Source organism: Drosophila bipectinata, chromosome 3L (genome assembly GCF_030179905.1).
Source record: "Drosophila bipectinata strain 14024-0381.07 chromosome 3L, DbipHiC1v2, whole genome shotgun sequence".
NCBI classification, from domain to species: Eukaryota; Metazoa; Arthropoda; class Insecta; order Diptera; family Drosophilidae; genus Drosophila; species Drosophila bipectinata.
In genome coordinates this window covers 1,595,012-1,619,144 of record NC_091738.1, presented here as the reverse complement: position 1 = coordinate 1,619,144, position 24,133 = coordinate 1,595,012, and the positions used below count along the sequence as shown (strand labels likewise).

General features: G+C 44.4%; 6 protein-coding genes across 6 annotated transcripts in view; 2 read left to right on the top strand and 4 right to left on the bottom strand.

Moving 5' to 3' along the window:
• LOC108126218 (pupal cuticle protein C1B) overlaps positions 1-24,133 on the top strand; it is a 76,523-nt gene that overhangs the window by 42,982 nt on the left and 9,408 nt on the right. The gene's annotated exons all lie outside the window — the stretch shown is intronic.
• LOC108126452 (cuticle protein 38) lies at positions 28-1,001 on the bottom strand. The gene is made up of 2 exons (XM_017243065.3): positions 843-1,001; positions 28-768 (listed from the first exon to the last, which is right to left on the bottom strand). The coding sequence occupies exons 1-2, from the start codon at positions 987-989 to the stop codon at positions 127-129; spliced, it is 789 nt and encodes a 262-aa protein (XP_017098554.2). The 5' UTR covers positions 990-1,001; the 3' UTR covers positions 28-126.
• Positions 1,818-3,119, bottom strand: LOC108126453 (uncharacterized). Its single transcript, XM_017243066.3, has 2 exons — positions 2,747-3,119; positions 1,818-2,685 (listed from the first exon to the last, which is right to left on the bottom strand). The coding sequence occupies exons 1-2, from the start codon at positions 2,762-2,764 to the stop codon at positions 1,927-1,929; spliced, it is 777 nt and encodes a 258-aa protein (XP_017098555.2). The 5' UTR covers positions 2,765-3,119; the 3' UTR covers positions 1,818-1,926.
• On the bottom strand, positions 6,969-13,250 carry LOC108126454 (calphotin). The gene is made up of 5 exons (XM_017243067.3): positions 13,178-13,250; positions 12,502-13,109; positions 10,152-10,531; positions 7,651-7,730; positions 6,969-7,578 (listed from the first exon to the last, which is right to left on the bottom strand). Exons 1-5 carry the CDS (start codon positions 13,187-13,189, stop codon positions 7,054-7,056), a joined length of 1,605 nt encoding a protein of 534 aa, XP_017098556.2. The 5' UTR covers positions 13,190-13,250; the 3' UTR covers positions 6,969-7,053.
• Positions 17,175-18,042, bottom strand: LOC108126209 (cuticle protein 10.6). The gene is made up of 2 exons (XM_017242674.3): positions 17,979-18,042; positions 17,175-17,917 (listed from the first exon to the last, which is right to left on the bottom strand). The coding sequence occupies exons 1-2, from the start codon at positions 17,988-17,990 to the stop codon at positions 17,540-17,542; spliced, it is 390 nt and encodes a 129-aa protein (XP_017098163.1). The 5' UTR covers positions 17,991-18,042; the 3' UTR covers positions 17,175-17,539.
• On the top strand, positions 23,350-23,884 carry LOC108126232 (uncharacterized). The gene is made up of 2 exons (XM_017242696.3): positions 23,350-23,479; positions 23,541-23,884. The coding sequence occupies exons 1-2, from the start codon at positions 23,468-23,470 to the stop codon at positions 23,862-23,864; spliced, it is 336 nt and encodes a 111-aa protein (XP_017098185.2). The 5' UTR covers positions 23,350-23,467; the 3' UTR covers positions 23,865-23,884.

Here is a 24,133-nt window from a genome sequence, read left to right as displayed (position 1 = left end):
AATTTAAAAATTCATTGTTTATTCACCAAACATTGTGCTCTCTAGGGATGATAATTGGGACTAAGCCTACAAGCTAATAGGACGGATGAAAGGGTGCTGATGGTGGGTGATCCTTGGGCTAATTCCTTAGAAGAAGTAGGGGGCGGGGGCGAACTTGGGAGCAACAGCCAGAGGGGCGGGAGCAGCCAGAGGAGCGGCGAAAGGCGCAAATCCGAACTTGGCGGGGGCAGCGAAAGCAACTGGCGCCGGGGCAGGGGCGAATCCCAGAGGAGCGGCCAAGGGAGCAGCCACTGGAGCTGGGGCGGCGAAGGCTACCTTAGGGGGAGCAGCCACAGCGACGGCGGGAGCAGCTGGAGCCAGAGCCGGAGCAGCGAAGGCGGGCAGACCGAATGGAACCTTAGCGGCGAAGGCAACTGGAGCAGGAGCGGCCACTGGCAGAGGAGCTGGGGCGGCGAAGGCCACTGGAGCGGGGGCAGGAGCGGCAAAGGCCACCGGGGCAGGAGCAGCTACAGGCACAGGCAGGGGGGCAGGAACGGGGGCGGCGAAGGCAACTGGTGCAGGAGCCACTGGGTAGGCCACAGCGTGGTTGATGCGATGGGCGTTGAAGCTGGAGGCGTAGGGGGCAACGACAGGAGCAGTGGCCACAGGAGCAGCCAGAGGGGCAGCCAGAGGAGCAGCAAGAGGAGCGGCCAGGGGGGCAGCCAGAGGAGCTGGAGCATGGAAGGGCAGGAGACCAGCCTGGGCAGAAGCCACGCACAGAGCAACGAGCTGGAAGAAATGAATTCCGAAAATTAGAATAATCCTGGAGTGATTCCTGGCAGGTGCCGTCCTGGGAAACTCACCACAATCTTGGCGAACATCTTGCTTGGATTGAGGATTAGGATCTTGGGTGTGGTTAGCTTGAAGGCAGAGCGAGCTGTGATATCGAACTGGCCGATGGGCAATGCTTTTATAATTCTGCAACCCTTGGAACATCCGTGGTGGGGCATACGAAAACACCTTGGAAGACTTTCTATATTCGGACTTGATGAAGGGCGTTGATTTTTTTTGGGTTTATTTTAGGCTATTGGTGGATCGCTGTACTTAATAATCAATTGGTTGCCTCTTACGTCGAGCGCCCCCGAAAACTTTCATAATTGCACGCAATTCCCGACCATAACCTAGCCCAATCCACTTTATTTTTGGGATTGGGCAAGATTTCGTTTTGACCAGCTTATGACAGTTTGTTTTTGTCTTTTTGGCCAAAGCGATTTGGTAGTGGGTGGTTGGGCTGATGAGTTCGTAATTATTTGCCCAAAATACGTGATAGCCCGCCCGACGCCTGGTTAAATCATTTAATTGAAATACCACTCTTTGGGCCATGTTTCAGTTTTGTTAACTTTTTTTTCTTTTCTCGTTTTGTATTTTGTTTTTGTTGCAACAATTGTCGCGTGTTTGGGCCGGGCCTGTGTCTGGAATTTCTGATTTGATTTCTTGTTGCGTGCAGTTGGAAATTCACTAACAACATTTCAGCGTCTGGCCAGCGTGTGTGTGTTAGCCCGATATTTGCGGGTTTGGTATGTGTGTGCTGGTACTACTCTTACAAGTGTTTGCCGAATAGCTGAGACCCCATTTGGCGGCATTACGACGCGTCTGGTTCGTAATGAGAGACTGAATCAGATATCAGTTATGTTTCTTTTGGCTAATTTTATGTTGCAGCCAAGATTTGATCATATCTACGTCATTGTCATTCCATTATTTTTTAAGTCTATTACGGAAAAGTCTTCCAAAATCCCCTTATCTTTTGAATTAATAATAAACATTATTTTCGTACTTTGTTTCGCTTTTCTATAATTATTCGATAAATAGTTTCTATTTATAATTACTGGATTATTTTACATTTTCTACATGACTTTGATGATTCTTTGGTAAGGTTCGTGGATCATCTTAGAATATTCCCAGCAGCGGGTGGTGATGGGCCTTCAACTTCAGGGGCAGCGCCTTCAGGTGGAGATGGGGCTTGGCCAGCACCTTGGGAAAGAGGTAGCCTACGGAGACTTTGGTGGTGGTGGTCTTGGGTCCTGGGATGGCTCGGTAGGTGGGGGCAAAGGGCACGGCCTCCAGAACTGGTGGCAGCACTTGGTGTGTTACCGTGGGCAGGTGCAGCTCCGGCAGAAGTGGGGCAGGAGCTGGAAGTAGTGGTGCTGGTGCTGGGAGCAGTGGTGCAGGAGCTGGGAGAAGCGCAGGACTGGGCAGAAGTGGTGCTGGAATTGGAGCCGGCAGAGGAGCAAATGCTGGGGCCAGAGCAGGCGGTGCCGGAGCAAAGACAGGAGTAGGAGCTGGAGCAAAGACAGGAGCAGGAGCTGGAGCAAAAACTGGAGTAGTAGCTGGAGCAAATGCAGGACCCAGGGCTGGAGCAAAAACAGGAGCAGGTGCAGGAGCAGGAAGAGCTGTTAGTGGTGGAGGACCATAAACTGGTGGTGGGGCTGGCGCAAAAGCAGGAGCCGGAGCCACTCCAGGCAACAAAGGGGCTGGTGGTGGAAGAACCGCCTCCTGCACAGCATAATCCAAGTGGTGCGGAAGAGCGTGCAGGGACTCCAGGTGGTTCAGATGATGATGTCCATCGAAGTGGTCATAGTGGTGGTTGAAAAGGTGCGAGTGGGGCTTAGCCCCACTGCCCACCAGAAGAAAAGCGAAGGCGCAGGCCTGTTAAAAATTAAATTTTAGTTCCATTGAATTCCAAACCTTTCGACTTCCTTGAACTCACCCAGGTCAGTTGCCACATCTTGCTTGAAGGGGGATTGTCTTTGGTTTCTGAAGAGGATTAGCCTCGCGATCGATGTGCTCGACCTGTTGGCTCGACGTTCAATGTCTCTCCATTGTCCGAATCCATTAATATTTATAGGGAAATTGAGCGGGCTCTTCAATCAAAGACTTGCACTTGCTTTTCTTCACTTTCATGGGTCTCTGTGGGCTGGTGGTTCGATGGGCTGGCGTTGAGGCTCGGGTGAGGCAACCCAATCCGATTTAGTTGGTCAGCAGTGTCGTGACTGCCATCGATTGAGGGGCAATAACTTCTTGGCCGATTTGAAAGCACGGCCCATGATTATATAACCAAACCAAAGGCAAATCCAGAGCCAAACCTAGCCCAGGTATTGACAGATTTTCCAAAAGCGGAATATGATTATGATAAGCCATAAATATTGTTTCGATCGTAAATAATAACCGATTGCGCTTTAGGTGGCAACGCAATCACCCCAAAATTTATGTTGATATGAACCAAGTATGGCATATATTTGGTTTTAAGGGAATTCCACTAAATTATATATGTTTTTAGAAAATAAATCATTTATTTTATTTTTACTACAAGAATATGACTTGCTTATATTTGCTTTCCTTTCAGAAGAGTAATATCTGATTTGAATTCGTTGATTGAATGTCATTCATTATTGCTCATTAGGTAAGACACAATTTTTTAATTTATGGGTTCTTTAAAAATAACCCGGTTTTTCTAATTTATGCTTTGCTTATAAACAAATTTCTTTTGAAATATTGAGATAATACCTGAAAGAAAAAATCTGTTTTTGTTGTCTAATCTTAAATAGATGATTTTTATATACATGTTACCTTTCACAATTAATTGGCTACCATTTTGTTGGGCTATTAAATTTTTACTTCCATTCTGGGGTTTTTCCCTATAGGGTCCACAGTGATGGATATATCTTTCCCAATTCTGATCCGATTCTCAAGCGGAGTACCTTAAACGTTTTTTAGATCGATTCTCCACCATTCTGCATCAAAATCATGAGACAAAATATTTTTTAGATTTTTTGTCCATTTTGGTGATGGGATCCCTTGAATATGCGATTTTCCCCTATAGGGGCCACAGTGATGGCTATATCTTTCCCAATTCTGATCCGATTCTCAAGCGGAGTACCTTAAACGATTTCTGGACCGATTCCCCACCATTCTGCATCAAAATCCTAAGACAAAATATTTTTTAGATTTTTCGTCCATTTTTCATGAGGGGTCCCTTGAAAATGCGATTTTCCCCTATAGGGGCCACAGTGATGGCTATATCTTTCCCAATTCTGATCCGATTCTCAAGCGGAGTACCTTAAACTATTTCTGGATTGATTCTCCACCATTCTGCATCAAAATCATGAGACAAAATATTTTTAGATTTTTTGTCCATTTTGGTGATGGGATCCCTTGAAAATGCGATTTTCCCCTATAGGGGCCACAGTGATGGCTATATCTTTCCCAATTCTGATCCGATTCTCAAACGGAGTACCTTAAACGATTTCTAGATCGATTCTTTACCATTCTGCATCAAAATCCTGAGACAAAATATTTTTTCGATTTTTTGTCCATTTTTCATGAGGGGTCCCTTGAAAATGCGATTTTCCCCTATAGGGGCCACAGTTATGGCTATATCTTTCCCAATTCTGATCCGATTCTCAAGCGGAGTACCTTAAACGATTTCTGGACCGATTCTCCACCATTCTGCACGAAAATCCTGAGACAAAATATATTTTAGATTTTTCGTCCATTTTTCATGATGGGATCCCTTGAAAATGGGGTTTTCCCCTATAGGGTCCACAGTGATGGCTATATCTTTCCCAATTCTCATCCGATCCTCAAGCGGAGTACCTTAAACGTTTTCTAGATCGATTCTCCACCATTCTGCATGAAAATCCTGAGACAAAATATTTTTTCGATTTTTGTCCATTTTTCATGAGGGGTCCCTTGAAAATGCGATTTTCTTCTATAGGGGCCACAGTGATGGCTATATCTTTCCCAATTCTGATCCGATTCTCAAGCGGAGTACCTTAAACGATTTCTGGACCGATTCTCCACAATTCTGCATGAAAATCCTGAGACAAAATATTTTTTAGATTTTTCGTCCATTTTTCATGATGGGATCCCTTGAAAATGGGGTTTTCCCCTATAGGGTCCACAGTGATGGCTATATCTTTCCCAATTCTCATCCGATCCTCAAGCGGAGTACCTTAAACGTTTTCTAGATCGATTCTCCACCATTCTGCATCAAAATCCTGAGACAAAATATTTTTTAGAATTTTTGTCCATTTTTCATGAGGGGTCCCTTGAAAATGCGATTTTCTTCTATAGGGGCCACAGTGATGGCTATATCTTTCCCAATTCTGATCCGATTCTCAAGCGGAGTACCTTAAACGTTTTCTAGATCGATTCTCCACCATTCTGCATGAAAATCCTGAGACAAAATATTTTTTCGATTTTTTGTCCATTTTTCATGAGGGGTCCCTTGAAAATGCGATTTTCTTCTATAGGGGCCACAGTGATGGCTATATCTTTCCCAATTCTGATCCGATTCTCAAGCGGAGTACCTTAAACGATTTCTGGACCGATTCTCCACCATTCTGCATCAAAATCCTGAGACAAAATATTTTTTAGATTTTTGGTCCATTTTTCATGAGGGGTCCCTTGAAAAAGCGATTTTCCCCTATAGGGGGCCACAGTGATGGCTATATCTTTCTAAATTCCCATCCGATTCTCAAGCGGAGTACCTTAAACGATTTCTGGACCGATTCTCCACCATTCTGCATCAAAATCCCGAGACAAAATATTTTTTCGATTTTTTGTCCATTTTTCATGAGGGTTCCCTTGAAAATGGGGTTTTCCCCTATAGGGTCCACAGTGATGGCTATATCTTTCCCAATTCTCATCCGATCCTCAAGCGGAGTACCTTAAACGTTTTCTAGATCGATTCTCCACCATTCTGCATCAAAATCCTGAGACAAAATATTTTTTAGAATTTTTGTCCATTTTTCATGAGGGGTCCCTTGAAAATGCGATTTTCTTCTATAGGGGCCACAGTGATGGCTATATCTTTCCCAATTCTGATCCGATTCTCAAGCGGAGTACCTTAAACGTTTTCTAGATCGATTCTCCACCATTCTGCATGAAAATCCTGAGACAAAATATTTTTTCGATTTTTTGTCCATTTTTCATGAGGGGTCCCTTGAAAATGCGATTTTCTTCTATAGGGGCCACAGTGATGGCTATATCTTTCCCAATTCTGATCCGATTCTCAAGCGGAGTACCTTAAACGATTTCTGGACCGATTCTCCACCATTCTGCATCAAAATCCTGAGACAAAATATTTTTTAGATTTTTGGTCCATTTTTCATGAGGGGTCCCTTGAAAAAGCGATTTTCCCCTATAGGGGGCCACAGTGATGGCTATATCTTTCTAAATTCCCATCCGATTCTCAAGCGGAGTACCTTAATCGATTTCTGGACCGATTCTCCACCATTCTGCATCAAAATCCCGAGACAAAATATTTTTTCGATTTTTTGTCCATTTTTCATGAGGGTTCCCTTGAAAATGCGATTTTCCCCTATAGGGGCCACAGTGATGGCTATATCTTTCCCAATTCTGATCCGATTCTCAAGCGGAGTACCTTAAACGATTTCTGGACCGATTTTCCACCATTCTGCATCAAAATCCTGAGAGAAAATATTTTTTAGATTTTTGGTCCATTTTTCATGAGGGGTCCCTTGAAAATGCGATTTTCCCCTATAGGGGGCCACAGTGATGGCTATATCTTTCTAAATTCCCATCCGATTCTCAAGCGGAGTACCTCAAACGATTTCTGGACCGATTCTCCACCATTCTGCATCAAAATCCCGAGACAAAATATTTTTTCGATTTTTTGTCCATTTTTCATGAGGGGTCCCTTGAAAATGCGATTTTCCCCTATAGGGGGCCACAGTGATGGCTATATCTTTCCCAATTCTTATCCGATTCCCAAGCGGAGTACCTTAAACGATTTCTGGATTGATTCTCCACCATTCTGCATGAAAATACTGAGACAAAATATTTTTAAGATTTTTTGTCCATTATTCATGATGGGATCCCTTGAAAATGGGGTTTTTTTTTTCTATATGGCATAAAAGAGTGCTGCAATATCTTTGGCTTGCTGTTCTTTAAATGATTCTGAACTCTTTTTATGTTTTTTAAAATTCGATAATTATTTATTCAGTTTTTTAAGATTTGTCTATGTTGTTGGGAAGATGGGTGGATGCTTCCTTAGACAACCACTGGTGCTGGAGCAGCGGCAGCAAGGGGAGCGGCGTAAGGGGTGGCCAGGTAGGGGGAGGCGTAGGGGGAGGCATATGGGTAGGCGGAGTAAGCGGCGGCGGCGAGAGGGGCGGAGTATGCAGCAGCGGCCAGAGGGGCGGAGTAGGCAGCGGCGGCCAGAGGAGCGGAGTAGGCAGCGGTGTAGGGAGCAGCGGCCAGAGGAGCAGCAACTGGAGCAGCCAGAGGAGCAGCAACTGGGGCAGCCAGAGGAGCGGTGTACTTGGCCACTACGGCGGGAGCAGCGGGGATTCCGGAGACGTAGCGGCTGGAGTAGGGAGCGGTGAACTCAAAGGGGGCGGTGGTGTAGGAGGACAGAGTGCCGTCGTAGTTGTTGCGGACATCTACCTGGCTGCTGCCACCAGCGGCGTACAAAGGAGCGTTGGCGTAGGCGAGCGGGGCAGCCAGAGGGGCAGCGAGGGGGGCTACCACTCCTGGCTTGGCGGCCGAGCAGGCGATGAGGGCGGCAATGACCAGCTGGAAACAGAGGAATTTAAACATTATAGCATCCTTGGTGTGGGGCAGTTATCCTCTTGAACGGAAACTTACAAACTTGTACATTTTGCTTGGTTGGTTGGTTTTGTCTAAAGCTCTTGAGCGATAATGTTTATTTCCAGCCAAGTCAGTAGCTTATATAGCTCGTGCCCATATCCGTGCTCTTTTCGGGGACATTCTGTCTGAAGCCGCTTTTGGTCGCTTCTTCAGGTGGCCCACCTGGCCGAGTGCCAGGCAGCATACATGATCGCCCCTCGTCGCAGACGTGCTCCGCCTTCAATTGCCCAATATAATTTTCGGTATTGTCGGAAGTTGTCCAAGACGACGACGCTTATTTAAATGCACTGAGAGAAACTACCATTCAACCACGAAACCTATCATTATTGTTTTTTAATTGTTTCTCCCAGTGTGATGATCCACTTTGTATGCAATTGTGGGCCTGCGTTGGTGGCCACTTGGCCTGGCCGGCTAAACATAATTTGCAGTCTGTTTGGGCCATCAATGCTGCGATGTCTTGCATTGAATTGGACGCAATCTAAGCCAAATTGGCTATTAAAGACACTCGCCCCTCCGGGCCCCAACACTTGGCCGCTAAATGTCTCATTAGTTCACTTTTTAATGGCTCGCCGGGTTGCCAATAAAACTCTGTCGTAAATTTCCCTCTCATCCTTGCCGACTGGAGGTTGGTGTGGTTTCTGGCGTGTTGCGGTGACCTTGACGCCATCTGGCCACAGGATGTGACGAAGTTGCCGCCTCAGAGTTACTCCAAAAGGGGCCTATCAGTGTGAGTGGGTACAGACGAGGGGCACAACGTTCAAGAAGCCAAAAACCGGCTTGCGGACTTAATGAGCCATCTCTGCTTTCGGTCACGTGCTTTTTGCTGGCCTGGTCATCATCAGATGACTGCAAAAACGGCGAACTCGTAGGTTGCGATTTTCATTGTTGTGCTCTTTGCGATGAGAGGTATTTCCCCAAGTTAAAGGGGTTTGCAAAAAGGATTAGTCAGCTTACATCCTTATGAAGAGGGGTTTATATCCTTGGCCTAAGTGGCTTAGCTTCTTCATCAATCATTTATGAATTATTTTAAAAGATAACTTGTTTGTTTATTTGCTGAAATCAAAACACAGTCTACTTAGCAAATGTGTGCCAAAATATAATTAGCCTCTAATATTGATTTATGATTAATGTCCCCTGATTAGTCGTAAACTAGATTCGGTTTTAGAATCCAGAGCACTTAATAATAGACTCTAATATTAGTTAATACTTTTTTTGGAAAACAAATTCCATCACCAGAACCCGAAACCATAAATCAGTTTTCCCAAAACAACAAATTGTCATTTGTTTTAATTAAAGACCTTTGTCATGGCCAGAGCATCTCCATGTTGGCTTTAGCACTTTAGCTTCTGGAAACCGATCTGATCCGATGACGATTCCAAGGCCGTTGCGATGACGAGTCGAGAGGCGAGAGATCGAGTTGCCCCACGCATGTAACAGTATTCCGCATCCGCATTGCTGCCACTCGCCATGGAATTGATTCAATCTCGGTATCCATATCCACAGGTGGTACAGTCCACCTTTCAGCGATGACCTCTTGTTAATTTCTGGATTGAAATTCTCGACCGATGACGCGTCGATTTTCCGGTGAGTTAAGCGCGGAAATACCTCATCACACATCTTCTCGACAACTCAGTCCATCATAGCCGTCACCTTCTCAGATCTTCAGCGGCTCGGAGTGGACCAGAGTGCGAACCACTCACTTCCTAGTTAACCTTTCTGATTGGATTTAGAGCCTCTTCAGAAGCTCCATACCCTGAAGAATTGTTTGCTGCCGTCAGTACCGTTTCTTTTAATGGATTTTCGAAACTTTAATTTATGCACAAAATATTTAGATTCCTGTTTTTGTTTGCGCGGGAAAGCAGGTTCTATCCCCTCAAACCGCAAAATATACACCTATCTAGAGAGATCCAGATTCCCAGTTCCGTTCCCAGATCCCAGATCTGATCAATGACACTTGACTTTAATTGGCTTTCATAAATAAGAGTCGATAGACCCCGACTTGGCTGATTTGTGTATACAGCCCAGAGCTGTCCAATGCCAAGTTTAAGGCCCATTATGAAGTGATCTCTTGGCCCGATTTTTGTATGTAAATGCCCAGCTATTAAGGTGGTGGCGAGGAGAGTGAAAGGTGTAACTCTTCGCCGGCGCCGGAGACCTTCAAACCATTATGCAAATGCAGTCTCTCCATCGATGGCAATGAGACGAAAAATGGCCAATAAAACCAGACACACACTCTCGAGCAAACTAAGCTTAGATGGCAAGTTTTATTAACAATATGTATTCACTACGAGGAGAAGTCAGTCATCGCTGTTTGGTGATCAGTCGGGATGGCTTTGTCTCTAATATTATTATTATTCTAATGGCTGATGGAAGCTACAGCCTTCAGCGCCTCTGTATCTGCGGAGTGCCGTAGGAGGTGAGTCCTGTGGTGTGCGGCACGCTGGCGTAGGGGGCGCCGGCTTGCAGGGGCAGCTGTGCCACATTTAGGGGTGCAATACCAAAGGGCACTGGCAGCTTGAGATTCAGGGAGTTGGCATCCAGGGAGTTGGCAGAGACGGTGGATGCGGCAGCGGCAGTGGCACTGGCAGGTATGGAACGTCCGGATGGCTTGGCCACCTGCTGTATTGGCTGAGGAGGAGCTGGCGGCGCCACCTGGAGCTGTGATGAGGGTACTCCGAACACATAGCCCTGGCTGGTCAGAGCCTGGGTGAAGGCGGCCTGTTCCAGGGCAGGCTCAGAAAACTGCCGGGCCACTTGGGTGTACTGCTGGGGAGCCTTGGCCACCACCTGTTGGTATCGCTGCTGGGGCTGGGGCTGTGGCTGCCTCTGCACGACCTGCCTGTTGGGAGCCGGGTAGTGGTAGTAGGCCAGCTGGGAGCTGGGGGTAATAGAATATTCCAAGTGCGAGACATCAGCCAGTCCGAAGCTGGCCAGCTGCAGCAGCAGAATCCAGGCACAGGTTAACTGAAATGGGTTAACCAGAGTTTAAACTTTCTTGTTCTCAACACACACTCGCCGGTAAACACACTCACTTTCGTTGCCATTTCTTATAGAGTTCTTGTTCTTAATTGTTTATTAATATTTTAGACCGTCTCTGGATATGTTTTTTTATCGAAGATGTTCGCTGGCACAGCTTTGGCAGCTGATTAAAATTTGTAAGCCAGCTGAAGATGCTTTTTATATGCGTATCCGAGGAGCGCGATCGGTTCTCAGACCATCCGACCAGTCGCCCTCTCTCTCTCTGAATAAATCGCCCCGTCTCTCTCGGCCCCCGTATGTCTGTCTCTTTTGATGCTTCTTTTCGGCTGTGAATGTTCAGGCCAACGCTTGAGTGCAGGCCAAGTCGAAGCTTTTTGGCATTTTGTTGCCTTTGTTTATTTGCTTTGTTTGTTTGTGAGTTGGCTCAGCAGAGCGGTTGCCGTGCAGTCTTGTCTATTGATAATATTGATATTTGGCTTGCCTTGCTTATAAATCAATGTTGGTCATTTTTATTGGCATCCGAACTATGCAACATATCGAATTAGCAGCGGCTTAGTGCTATATATTAGGAGGGTTTAGGCCCGTCCACCCCTTCCAGCCCGCCCCTGTTCTCAGGCATGTCTATGGCGCTCGAGCTTATTAAACACAAATCGAGTCGAACGTCATGTGACAGGAGCCACCGGCGCGGCCCAAACATAAAAGCCATTAGCCCCCAAACCGAAGCTGAGGTGAGGACTTTTGACGCGGATTGGCGCGAGATTTGCATGCTAAAGACCCGATTGTTGGATCCAATTTCCCCTCCTGGGGCGGGGGGCTTCTCTTCGCAGATTGACCTCAGCCGGTGGGGGTACTGGCCAAAATCTATGCGCATCTAATTTTCAAATACACTGAGGAAAACCTTATAACCCATTTTATAACTAAGTTAAAGGGATTTTTAGTGGGTGTACGAATTTAATATTATTATGTCTTATTTATTTTTTTAAAAAGAATCTTGAAAAGATTTTGTATGTTCTATTTTAGTACAATTTAATCAAACAAATGCTTGTTTAATTTAATAATTTTTTAAGCCAATTCAAACAACTATTAACGCCTTTTTCCGACACCTTACTAACACGGAAGTGGCAAGTTGGGTGCCAAAAAGCGAATATTTGTATGTAAATAAGACATGCCTTCATGGTTTATAAAAATATGGGTAAATAGTTAATAGAAAAGCTGAGATACGATATTAAAAACTATATAAGATGCAGATAAGCACCTATTTATTGTTTATTATTTAAACTTCTATTTGTAAGCAAATTTTCAAGATTATTTTTCCAAGGTTCTATTGTATTATTACTTTGAATTAAAGCTCTGTATATTTATTAATAGTATAAAGCATAACAGTATATATATATAATATTATACAGCAACTATATATTTTCTTTTGTAGTGTATAAAAGTCAGCAATCTTTCATCTCGAAAACCGTTTAAACTGTTGACCCAATTGGCCGGCTCTCTTGGCTCTTTATTGAGTTAGGTCAGTTGGTCAGGGGTTGGTGGTGGAGTCGTTGGACTAGACTAGAGTCGCCAGATACTGTATGTCTATATCTCGGGGCTCTCTCTCAGTGTCAGGCCTCGCCTTTGACCAAAATTGGCGATGCCGAAAATTGCTCGGAGCCATGAAAACATCTGAATTATTTATGGGCTTCAGTATAAGCATAATTAAATCGATAAGCTGCGCGTTCTTCGCATAAATTTTCGAGTCGCGGATAATACAAAACATAACAACATTATTTAGATTTAATTAATTGCTAATTTGAGGAAATTATCATTCATAGTTATGCATAATGAGCCCTCTGAGCATCACGCATCTGGGATGTCTTTAGTTACCAGCCCTGAGCGCCGTAGGGCGAGGGAGGCGGGCCGTAGACTGCCGCTGGGGCGGGGGGTGGTCCGTAAACAGCAGCTGGGGAAGGGGGAGGTGCCCCAAAGTGGAGCTTGTATCTTCCATAGGAGGGCGAAGCTGAAAACCGGAAGGCAGCAGGTGGGGCGGCAAAGTTACTGATGAACTGTGGTTGCGGTGCCGCCAAATGGGGCACTGGTGGTGCAGCGAAGCCAGTGTAAGTGGTGGTTGTGGTCGTTACAGGCGCTCCCAGGGAGTACCTGATGACTGGCGGGGGTGGGGGCGCCGCATAGGCTGTGGCATACTTGAATATGGCCGGAGGAGCATGGTGGACTGGAGCGGCATAGGCTATTGCTGATGGAGGAGCACTGAAGGCAGCGGGAACGGTTATGGTATCCGAAACAGGAACAGCCACGGGAGCGGGAACAGCCACGGGTGTGGGCACGGCCACAGGAGTCGGAACTGCCACTGGCGAGGGCACGGGAACGGGCACAGGAACCGGAACTCCCACGGGAACCTGAACTTGCTGAGGTCCATGAAAGAAACTCCCAAAAGCAGGCGAAACGACACTCAGCACCGCACACAAAACAATATTCTGTTTGAAAATAAATAATTTTTTAAAGCACATTTTTAAAAACACTCTTTTTCAATCTTTACTCTTACAATTTTGAACATTGTGCTTTCTTCCGCTTTCGATTTCCGTATTAAGTCACTTCTGCTCGACACTTTCACACGAAATGAATCGATTTTCGTTGGCCATTGCAGGTTTATATACCTGGCTCTCATTATGCTAATTTCGGGGGCTGTCAGTGGGTGGAGGGGGAAAGGAAACTAGAGGCGATGAGTAAAAACTCCATTAAGGGATCTGCGCACGACGTGCAATCGACAAGCGAATCGTGCGGCAAATGCATGCGACAAGTTTTGCAATCAAATACAGGAGCCGGGTGAGGAGAAGTCGGATCACACACCTTCTGGGTCAATTAGGTTGCAACATTAAGTAATTTGTTAATGGGTTTCTTTTAAATAGCAACACACTTTTGGTTCAAGGTGCCAGTTATTCAAAGTCTTGGTCAACTAAGAAAGGTAAGATATAGATCCTTCAAAAAAATAATAGAAGGTCGAAGATATGCACTCTTACTTAAACAGTCACTTATGTTTTTACAAATCTAGCCCATCTGTCATAAAAAGACCAGTCTTCAAAATACAATTCCAACAAAATCCACACATAACTCACTATAATGTTAGGATTAGTTCAAGATACAATATCTTTTTGATAGCCGACCCGATAAGCCAGCCAACTTCAGTGGCCATTAGCATATCCATTTGTCCCAATCCGCTGTAACTTTGGCTTAACTTTTACCGCCGCCTCCAGTTGCAGCTAAAAGAGACACAAACCCAGCCAGTGATCACGTTCCAGGCACCTTTTCATGCCTTATGACTCTGATTGATGGCCGTTGCCGAAATATAAATGCCAAAATATCACACGCCAGTTAAAAGTCGATTTATTACCACCGCCAACAAAGCCGGGCCGGCACTTGGAAGCCTCAATTAGCCTCCTAAAGCCCAAAAGCAGGCAACAGTTTCTCCGGAGGAGCCGAGCAGCCCGAAAGCGGGCTCACATAAAAGGCGAATCTGTCATAAACAGGCGAAGCTCCCGCACGGGCGGCCAATTAAATTTTGGCTGCCAAATGCGCGACACGCGCTCATCGAAATTGTCAACAAAACAATGAAAGTGCTGTTGGAAGGGGCAGTCGAGGCAAGGATACTTGGCAGGATGTTTAACTGCTCCGGGAAATTATGGAAAATCAAAAATCGATATGTGCACCTTCGGTGAACTGAAAAGCCACGAGCTGCTTGGAGTGGGAGGCGAGTTTCGCGAATTTCCACGAGTGGAGCACACGCCCAAACTCTTAAGCGATTTTCATCGCCCTTGTGCCGTTGGCAACAGGTGCTTGGGAAGTTCGATTCCTTCAGGCAGCAATCCTTGTAACATAATGCCGCGTAAATCGCTGCACGTGTTTCCCAGCGACAAATGCGAGTTAACTTTTTATTGGGGTGACACGGGGCTGCCCCTTGACTCTGGGAAAAGGAGGCTCGTTTCAGGACTTTGAAGTCGCAGCTGATTTGATTTTGGCAGTTGATTGATTAAACACAAGTTATTGCCTAAAATTTATGCAATACAATTAATAAGCTTGTGAATTAAAGTCCTTTGAAAGACAGCATCCTTGGTACTACTTCTGATTAAAATCCTCCTTCCTGACCCACTCAGAAAGCAATCCATCTAACTTGGTTGAGATGCCCTGTGAATGCCCGTCTTGATTGCACTTTCAATTGAAACATCAATGAAACTATCATCTGCTATTTATAGACTTTTAATCCTCCTCTGGCACATTGCTCATACGCAGTGTGGGCAGTCAACGAACCCGACAAGGACAACCAAGCTCTGGATGCATCAGATTATCGAGTGCCAATCCCTTTCACAAACAATAACTAAATAATCAAGAGCGGAGGTGTCAATGCCCCTTCACAAGGTCACTTGCTGGCTCCGGCGTGTGCATTTCCCAGTACGTGCAACTCCTGCGGCAAAGGATCTGCTTGGCCAGGAACTAGTTTCACCTCTGAAATTAATTTTCCATCTTGTTGTGTCAACCTCTGCCCCGGACTCCCATGTTTCCTCAGCCCGGGAATCGGATTTCAATGCTAGTTTTAATTGCAGTGCCCCGGGATGGCACGAGTAGAGTATGATGGTCCTGCATCCCAGCAAAGGTCCTTGCCCCTGATACCGGGGCAACGGCTTGTTAATAATTCAAAGCAGAGACAAACGCAAAAGCAACTCATTTTCCGCATGGATAATTCAATTAAGCTTAGCATACTCTATGGCTAGCCAGAAAAACTCAAAGAAGAATACCCAGAAACCCAATCCGAGATTTTCGAGCTAAAACTCAAGAGCGGGAGAAACAACAGGTGTGCGTGGATTCAATTGGCGAGGCTGTGGGAATGCGCTGGGAGGTGCATTTTGTTGTAAGTGTGCCATGAGAGCACCTGCCACAAAATGCATCCACTTAGTGCCACTCGTCACTCGTGGCTGGAATGAATATTCAATGGCCTGGGAGATGTAGGAAGCGCCTCGGCTTCTGCCCACCTTTGTCTGCCAAATTGGCGAAGGTTGTTGCCAAATTATCGCATGACTAGCTAACGGTAACGCCGTCTTGCCAGACTTACCTGTGTAATTATGATATGGTTTATGATCGCGGGACATAATTTATTCGCAGTCGGGTCGAGACAAATTAAACTAGTCTTGGACACAATTGAGCTTCGTAGTTGCCAAGGTCGAAGAGCCACCAACAATGGCTTATTGTTAAGGGCGCCATGAATTATAAATAATATATTTCAGCAACCCCACTGTAAGTCAATTTTTAAATTGATTTCCACTTTGATGCTGCGGGCGTTCAAATCAATACAAGACTTTTCAATTTTCGCATGAATTATGGGAATGTGAGTGTGTGGTTTTAGCCAGAACTAGCCGACTGGCTAAAAAGGTAATTAAGTGACTCAATTCACTTTTGGTCAGTTTTTGATGTGCTCTAATTTTTTACTTGCGAAACTGGGCAAAATGCATTTTGTCGAGACGTTTGGCCAGGCATTAATAAATAGATATTTCGACGCACTTTTCTCTCCGAATCTTGGCAGTACCCCTCCCCTGGCGCTAATTTTGCCGGTCAACCTGTTGACGGGCGCACGCGTTTGTCGCTTGAGTCTTTCGTCTGTCCGCGATGATAATTGCCATGTGGACAAGGGGCGGGGAGTCGGTGAGTCTGAGGCAGGCGCTGCAATAAAACAATTTTTTTCGGTATTTTGTTTTTTCCTTCAGAAATTTCAAAACACTCGACGGGATTCGATATGAGTCCAGCTAGAGTTGCTCAAGAAAATTAATTTGAAGTGCAATTGAATGCGGAATGGGTGGTGAAGTGAATTAATGGTTCGGCGATCGAAAAGCAAATAGGTCGAATGGTGTGAAACATTCCCGATAATTGGAACTTAATTTAAGAAATTAAATAGTTCTGAATATATGGAATTCTTTGTTCAGTAAACAAGTTTTTTTTAAACCAATTATCAGATTTTTGGAAATAAATTATACTTGTAGTTAGATTTCTGGTAAAAAGTAACTCCGTCCTTCAAAGCCAGTAGCTTCTTTAATAGGTAATAATTGGACAAAAGTGGCAATTGGTCAATTTTGAGTAACCTTTCGTTTTAAATCTTTAGATAACAATTTGAACTAAAGTATGTAATTACAAAATTCAGGGCTAAAATTATTAAGACTATGGGTTTTCCAAATCCTCTGTATTTATCTTGATAAAAAAAAATGTTATTTGTTATTTCTGTGTATCTTTTTATATGTTTTTCAATAAAAATTAAAAAGAGTTCTTTAAATGAGAAAAATTTTAAGTGAATTGAACTGGTTTCATTGTTGAAAACCATCTTTTAACGACAACTGACAACTTGGATGAAGTTATACATCCATGGATGCTGCAGAGCTTTTTATTTGATTAATATAACCATTTGAAAAATAGAAAAAATCTTTAAAGATTTCAGTTTTATGCCGTAATGGTTGTGTTTTTTTTAAGATTTTAATTAATTCACCCCAAAAATGATCAAAAACTTATATGTTCCTTTTAGATTTATCGTTTATTTACAGAAAGTGTCGAAGCCACATGTGCATTGCACTCTATAACAAAATCAACGAAACTTGATCCTCCTTCAATCTCTCGCACTCGCCGGCTCCTGGTCGGAGCATCCTTAAGGTCTCTAGGTGTCTCTGTCTCTAGTTTGGGTCTACGGGATGTTACTGGGGGAAGCTTTTGAAATTTGTACACAATTCAAGGCTAGGTGGCCTTTGCGATTGCCTCTGACTACGAAATGCAAATTCCGCACTTTGACCGCAGCAAAGTACGAATTATCCATCGGATGTGGGTTTGGGTGGTCATGGTCGTCATTGGGGCTGGTCAGATGGCGCTGGCCAGGTCCTTAGTGCAGGTATCCGTGTCCGTAGCCGGCGTAGCCCAGGCCGTAGCTGCCGTATCCGCCGTACGAGCCGTGGTAGGTGGAGGTGGTGTGCAGGGCAGGGGCGGCGTGCACCAGGGGAGCGGCATGGACCAGAGGAGCAGCGTGCACCACAGGGATGGCCTTGGTGGCCACCTTGTAGGTGTTGGCGTAGGAGGTGGCCACGGGGTGGGCCACAGCGATGGGGGCGGCGTAGCTCTTGATGATCGGGGCGTGGGAGATCACGGCAGGAGCAGCGTAGGCCGGAGCTAGGGCGGCGCCGTAGCCCAATCCGTATCCATGGCTGTAGGGGGCGATCACTCCGGCATTGGCCACGGCGCAGAGGGCAGAGATGAGGGCAATCTGGGGGTTAAAATGTACTTTAATCCTATCCAAGGCGTATCCTTAATCCTTTTCGGCTTACCAGTTTGAACATTTTGCTGGTTTTTGGAATGCTTTGACTTCTTGACTGAAGAGCTGAGTGTGTTATGCTTAGACGTCTCAAGTTGCCGTGTTATTTATACCCGCAACATGAGAAATATTCTGACGAACCTGGCCAACAGAGCGAGCGAGAGAGGGCTAGTTGGAGGGAGAGAGCGAAGGAGCACGCCCCTGCCAAGCTTTGTGAATTCGCCGACCGCCGGATCGCAAAAGAGATCATTCGTGTCGCACCGATCGGTCACGCGTTGTTTTTTCCCTCTTGGCCAGCTTTTCATGGAAAATCTCTGGGGCTGCTTAATTCAATTTGTAGTTTTTTTTTTTAGTTTTTTGCCAGCTATTGTTGATTTCCACGGGCCTGCAGTTTTTCTGGCGGAAATTTTTCATAGAAGTATATCCATTTCTGTGAGTGGAAATAGCAATTGTTTACTAACGGTTTCTGGCACTTTTGGGTATATCTTTACAGCTAACTAGTTGTTAGTTTTAATGACTCAAAAAAGGAATAATTAGGATTAGATTATTAGTTTAATTGTGGCTTTAATAGGTGACTTATTAGTTGAGTATTTATTAAAAATAAATTAAATATTTCGTATTATTATTGTTCTCTATTTAAGTGGTTTAAAATTAAATTTTTAGTTTTTATTAACAGTTAATTATATTATAGTTATGTTATTAATGTATCATATATTTCTTTATTTAAGCCCCTTTAATCTTCCCCCATATGCTCCATATCCTTTTAGCTTGATTCTAATCCAATTTATAAGTCTAATTCCTTTCTAAATGCCAACACGCACTTGATTATCAATCAGCTTGAGCAGACGATTGACTGACTGACAGCTCATTACCGATAGAGAGATCCGTAGGTGTGGAAAATGTTGTTGCACATGCAAATGATCAATCGGAGCTGCCTCTCCACGCACCAAATAAACGCAAGCGGTCCATGAAAAATTGCTCACTTTAATAACTGACAAACACAGAGTCGAGATTGGCCAGGCCAACGGGGGAGATTGGTCAGTTTAGGCCTTACTCTTTAAGCCAAGAAAATAGCAGCTGCTGCAAGTCTGCCTGCATTTTGCATGCATTAATTTTAAACTGATTTGTTATCGCGCACATGGCGAATGCGTAACCCGGGTGGAAGGAGGAAAATCAATTGGAAACAGACCTAAATCATATTCAGCGCATTTGGAATGGCCTGCCAGATTTCCTAATAGCCGTGCTTAATTCGATCATATCTCGAAATCTCTCAGAACAGAAGGCGCGAAAAGAATTGCAAAATATTGGACATTGGGCCTTGGTGTTTCTGGTATCAGAGTGTTGTATCACAAAGTGTAGAGTTCTCCCAGGGCAAACAAAGACCGGCTTAGAGTCTAAGGTTTATGACTCATAAATCAATAAACAATTACTGCTGGCGACAATTCTTTGGCTTTGACCCTGGGCATCTGATTGGCTGCTGATCGGAATATCTGCATATCAACGGGGCTTAGTGCCGACTAAACCAAGTCGGAGCCAAAATGGAACCCTTCACCAAGCCAACACCTCGTGATTTTCGGCCAGAGGCGTTATGCAAATCTCAGCCAAATTGTCGCATAAATCTAAATCGAATGCGGCTTGATTGACACCAAACAGGATGCCAAATTGCGTGGCTATATCGATCGATCGAACCACATCCACAAATATAACCACCCACTCTGTGGTGTGGTTTTGGGCTAGGTCTGGTGGTCTTGCGGCCTGGTGGTCAGCTCTGTTGGCCTGTAATTGCATTTTAATGGCCTCCCAATCGCATTGGCCAATATCCACATTCGATTCCATAGCATTTCCCAAGCGACGCCCAAAAAACTTTGATTGCCAACAAATCATTCAAAAGTCGAAATTAAAAGCCGTCAATTTTCCCAGTCATACCAACTCCCCTCGACTATATGTCTTTTCTTTCGTAATTTATGTGATTTTTCTGGGCGAATTCTGGCGAAGGAAATTTCCCAAGTCTGGAATTTTGTTTGCATTTAATTTTGGTGACGGACTGACTACCTTGCCAACGCAAAAAGTTATTATTTAATTTGTTATAGTTTTACATAATTGTCGGTTGGGTGGCTGGCAATTTGCATAGCGTATTTTTGAGGTGACTACCATCTGTGACTCTAGTGTGGCCAATTAAGTATTAAGTATACCACATGGTGTCCGCCACTCGGTCAAGGTCGTGCTTACTTCAGCCTTTGTCACAATGTCGTGCAAACATTAAACTCTGCCATGTAAGCTGCGAGTCTGGCTACAATTATTATTTGTTTATAAATGATTAATTATAAGAGAAACAACAGCCACAGCCGCGGTGTTGACAACTGCCTGGCAAGAAACTGTAACAATGGCTGCAAAATATGTAAGCCTGTATCTTTAGTTATTAATGTGAGATACCCTATAGGATACATTATACAAATATCTACACAATATATTAAAGCTCTACCTCTACCATTCTCTTCTAAAAGCCAAACTAAATTAGCCATATTTTTTAATGAGTCTCAAATATCATGCCGTGACTGAATTCCTAGGGTAGCAATCAGCGATTTGTTTTCCCAGACAACGCTGAGAAAAGCTCTAGAAAAATACTCGCCGATGGAGAGCTATGTTTTCATTAATGGAATTAAAGCTGAGGTGGATTATACCCCCTAGTTTTTGCCAGCCCTCCTCGGCAGCTACTGTACTTGGCCGGAGCTGCTTTACCTTCAGTTTAGCTCGAGGTTGGGCCAACAATTATCATTTGCAAAGTTGGTTTCATTTCGCTTTGAAGTTCTTTTTGTGCGGGGACATTGCGCAAATGGCTGTTGGCACGTTTTAGTTTCCACAGCTCCATACTTCTTGATCAATCTCTTGAATGCTTAAACTATTTTGGTCACAGATCATTTGACAGCTTCACTGCAGAGTGTTGTCAATGCAAATACTCGATGTGGAGTGGAGCTTCATAATTAAGTAGTTAGCTAGGAGTTCAAATTGGCCAAAAACAATTGGCAAAAAACCACTAACGCCCATGCTAGGCGCTCGTAAATAATGCTGGTGTGTCGCCAAAGTGCATGCAAATTATTTTTGGCCACCGAACCGCAAGATTTATGCGAGGGGCTGTCCAAATTATTTGTTCTCGATTAGTGACTTTTAATTGAATTTATAGTACTACAATTTTCGAGTGGGTGCTCCCGCCTCCCAACCCTGCCCCTTTGTTTTGAAATTCCACTAGATTCTAATGCATCTAATTTGACTTTCACTTTTGCTACTTCTGATTGTTCTCGGATCCGAGATTGTTCTAGAGCAATTCGGTGACTTGTGTGGTTACTCACCCTGAACTTGTGCTGAAATCAAATTACGGGGCGAGATCCAAGCATGATTGCACACACCTGTGAGGGGGCAGTGTCTCTGCCAGAGGTGGGACAAGATACAATGGCGATTAGTGAGGCGTTATGGAAAGGGTCTGAAATTACTAGACTTCTGATATAACCGCAGGTAGATTAGGTTTTCCATATACCTTTATTAAAATATTCAAATGAATATGAATATGTTGGTTCCGATGCCATCCCTAGGCAGCCAGTTCGGCTCCGCATTTGGATTTCTCACAAAACAAAGGCTGGAATAAGCTGAGAACACCGATAACTATAAAAAGTCAATTAGACTTAATGATAGCCACAGCTAAACATTAAATTCATGTACAAGAAAAAAATGTATAACGAAATACCTACAAGAAATTCGATTTGATTTGAGAACAACAGCTCGATGCCGACTTGAAATTGTGCGCAATTGAGGAAGTCGACGGGGTACTGGCAATGGGTGGTGTGGCAAGCAAGGCAAGCTGCAACCGGCCGGTGCGTCGAGTTTTGTATAATTCAGCCATTAAAATTAATAAGACAATGCAGATCACACGCCCCACAAAAACCAGAGCCGATGACGGTGCAAGAACTGGCCAAACGAGGCATTTCCCAAACGTTTAGGCCCGGGAGGCGGATGTGGTTATTACAGAGCTAATTACACGGCGTATGAGCGATTTTCAATGCTGTTGCTGGCCGGGCCAAAAACCCAACTAACACCGATAACATTCAGATAAGTCTTGCCACAAACATCACAGACCAGACCAGACTTGGCTTACTGCAGCCTGCAGCTAATTAAGTTGCATGTTAAGTTGACAATCTCACAGATAGACTGAATCCGAGCCAGTCCCAGTGGGCCCAGTCAACTTCTATTAGCCAAACTATTCAAAATGCTTGTCCATTTGTCAATATTTCAGCGAGCTGGAGACTGTTTGTGGTACTTTGTTGTAGAAGTATCTTAGTTCTTCTTAAAGACATTCATTTCCTTAAAGAATTAAGACTCTAAGCCATTAAGCCTCTGAGCCATTTAAGCCTTTAATAGACTGATTAAAATATTTGGCGCCCTTTTTGGTAAAGTGTAATTGAAGGTTACTCAGTTCGATTTTTGGTCTTATTTGTTTTTAATTAATAGAATGACTGGGCCAACAAGGGTTAAGCCAAAAGCCAAAGCTTATATCATGGCTCAAAAGCTCCCTCTTAAAGCCTGTTTGCACTAAAGCCTGAAAGTATGTTACTCCTTTAGTCTTAATTTTAAAAGCTTCGTGAATTTCAAACAAAAGACTTGTTTAAAAAAACAAACTTTTTTTTGTATTGTTTAGGTATTTATTTATTTATTTATTTGCTTTGTGGTTGCTACTTTCTGGAGTTAGAAATATTACAGGCCGGCTATAAGTTCCAATCAAAGACAAAGACCGACTGCTAAACATTCAGTTGATTTACACCTTCGGGCTGCAACTGTTGGCCAAAAGTGGAGCAAAGCCGGCAACAATGGCATTCTGTAACAACAATAAAAACAACCTGGCCAATGATTAAATCGTTACGGGGCCTGTCAGCGTCGTGTTATATCTCTGGCTTCTGAACAAGCTCATTGTGATTTTATTATTTTTTTCGTGTTTTTCTTCTTAATTAAATTAGAGCCAAGGTCGCATCAAATGGGCTGGGAGTCTCGCCGCGTAGGGTTAATTAAAATCGTATCACATCTGGTGCCTCGATTTGGCCAAAAATAGCCAGGAAAAGCTGAGACACTTTTATGCTAATGCCCGAAAAGTTGTGTCGCTTTAACCAGGAACTCCAGGCCAGCCCAAAATGGGGACTGGACGCATACTAGTGGGTGTTTTAGCTGCTTGACTGGTTGGCTTGTTAGCTTGGCTCTCAGCCTCGCCTTGGTCCAAACTGCTCGCTCAGTTACGCCCAAATGGGTCACTAATGAGCCATCTGGTCTGGGAAATATTCAGACAAAGTCGAGGAAAAACGCAAAAACTAAGGGGCCAAAAAAAATTAGTTAGATGATGGCTCGATTGTTTGTGCCAATTCTAACGTAAAGAAGCTAATTCCTCTACCTTGTGGCAAGTATAAAACGCGAGTGACTTCTTCAACCACCAAACATAGTTCATCAGCTCACCAGCCCACGAAGATGTTCAAAATTGTAAGCTCACTGAAGGTCTATAATATTTTTGGTATTAATGTTATTCATCCTTGTCCTTCAGGTGATTGTCTTGCTCGGATTATCTGCAGCCCTGATCCAGGCTCGTCCCAGCTACCTGCCCAGCTATGAGACCGTGGAATATGCTCCTAGCGTTGTTGGATACGAGCACCTTGCCCTGCCCGCCGCCGTTTCCCACCAGAGCTCCACGGTGGTACACGAGAAGCGGCCCTACTGGCGTCCCATTGTAGACCACACGCCTCTCCTGAAGGCCGCCTACGCGCCCAGCATTTCTTACGCCCCTCTGGGATACTCTGCCGGCAGTGCCGGATGGTACGAGCCGGGCATCTGGGGCGGAGCCAGCTATCCCGGAATTTACGTCAAGTAGGGGGAGTTCTAAGGAAATAGTAATTCATGTGGAATTTGTAAAATAAATATATTGTTTTTCGAAACAAAATTTCAACAAATACAAATCATAAGGTCGGACCCAAAATAAAAAGTAGAGTCTTTTCCGACAATTAATTTTATGGCAGCTACAGGATATCTACAGCTACAGGCTATCTATATCTAAATCCCCAATACTGATTCGATTCTCGGAGCGATTCTCTTCGATTCTTAAACGATTTCTAGATTGATTCCCCACCACTCTCCATCCAA

Excerpts from the sequence above, each read along its gene's own strand:
- LOC108126452 (XM_017243065.3), bottom strand. The coding sequence starts at position 989 with ATGCCCCACCACGGATGTTCCAAGGGTTGCAGAATTATAAAAGCATTG. Across the intron at positions 769-842 it reads AGATGTTCGCCAAGATTGTG|CTCGTTGCTCTGTGCGTGGC; the intron begins GTGAGTTTCCCA and ends CATTTCTTCCAG.
- LOC108126454 (XM_017243067.3), bottom strand. Across the intron at positions 7,731-10,151 it reads CAAGCTGCCAGTGCCCTTTG|CTACTGACTTGGCTGGAAAT; the intron begins GTATTGCACCCC and ends GAGCTATATAAG. Across the intron at positions 7,579-7,650 it reads CAAGCAAAATGTACAAGTTT|CTGGTCATTGCCGCCCTCAT; the intron begins GTAAGTTTCCGT and ends CTCTGTTTCCAG.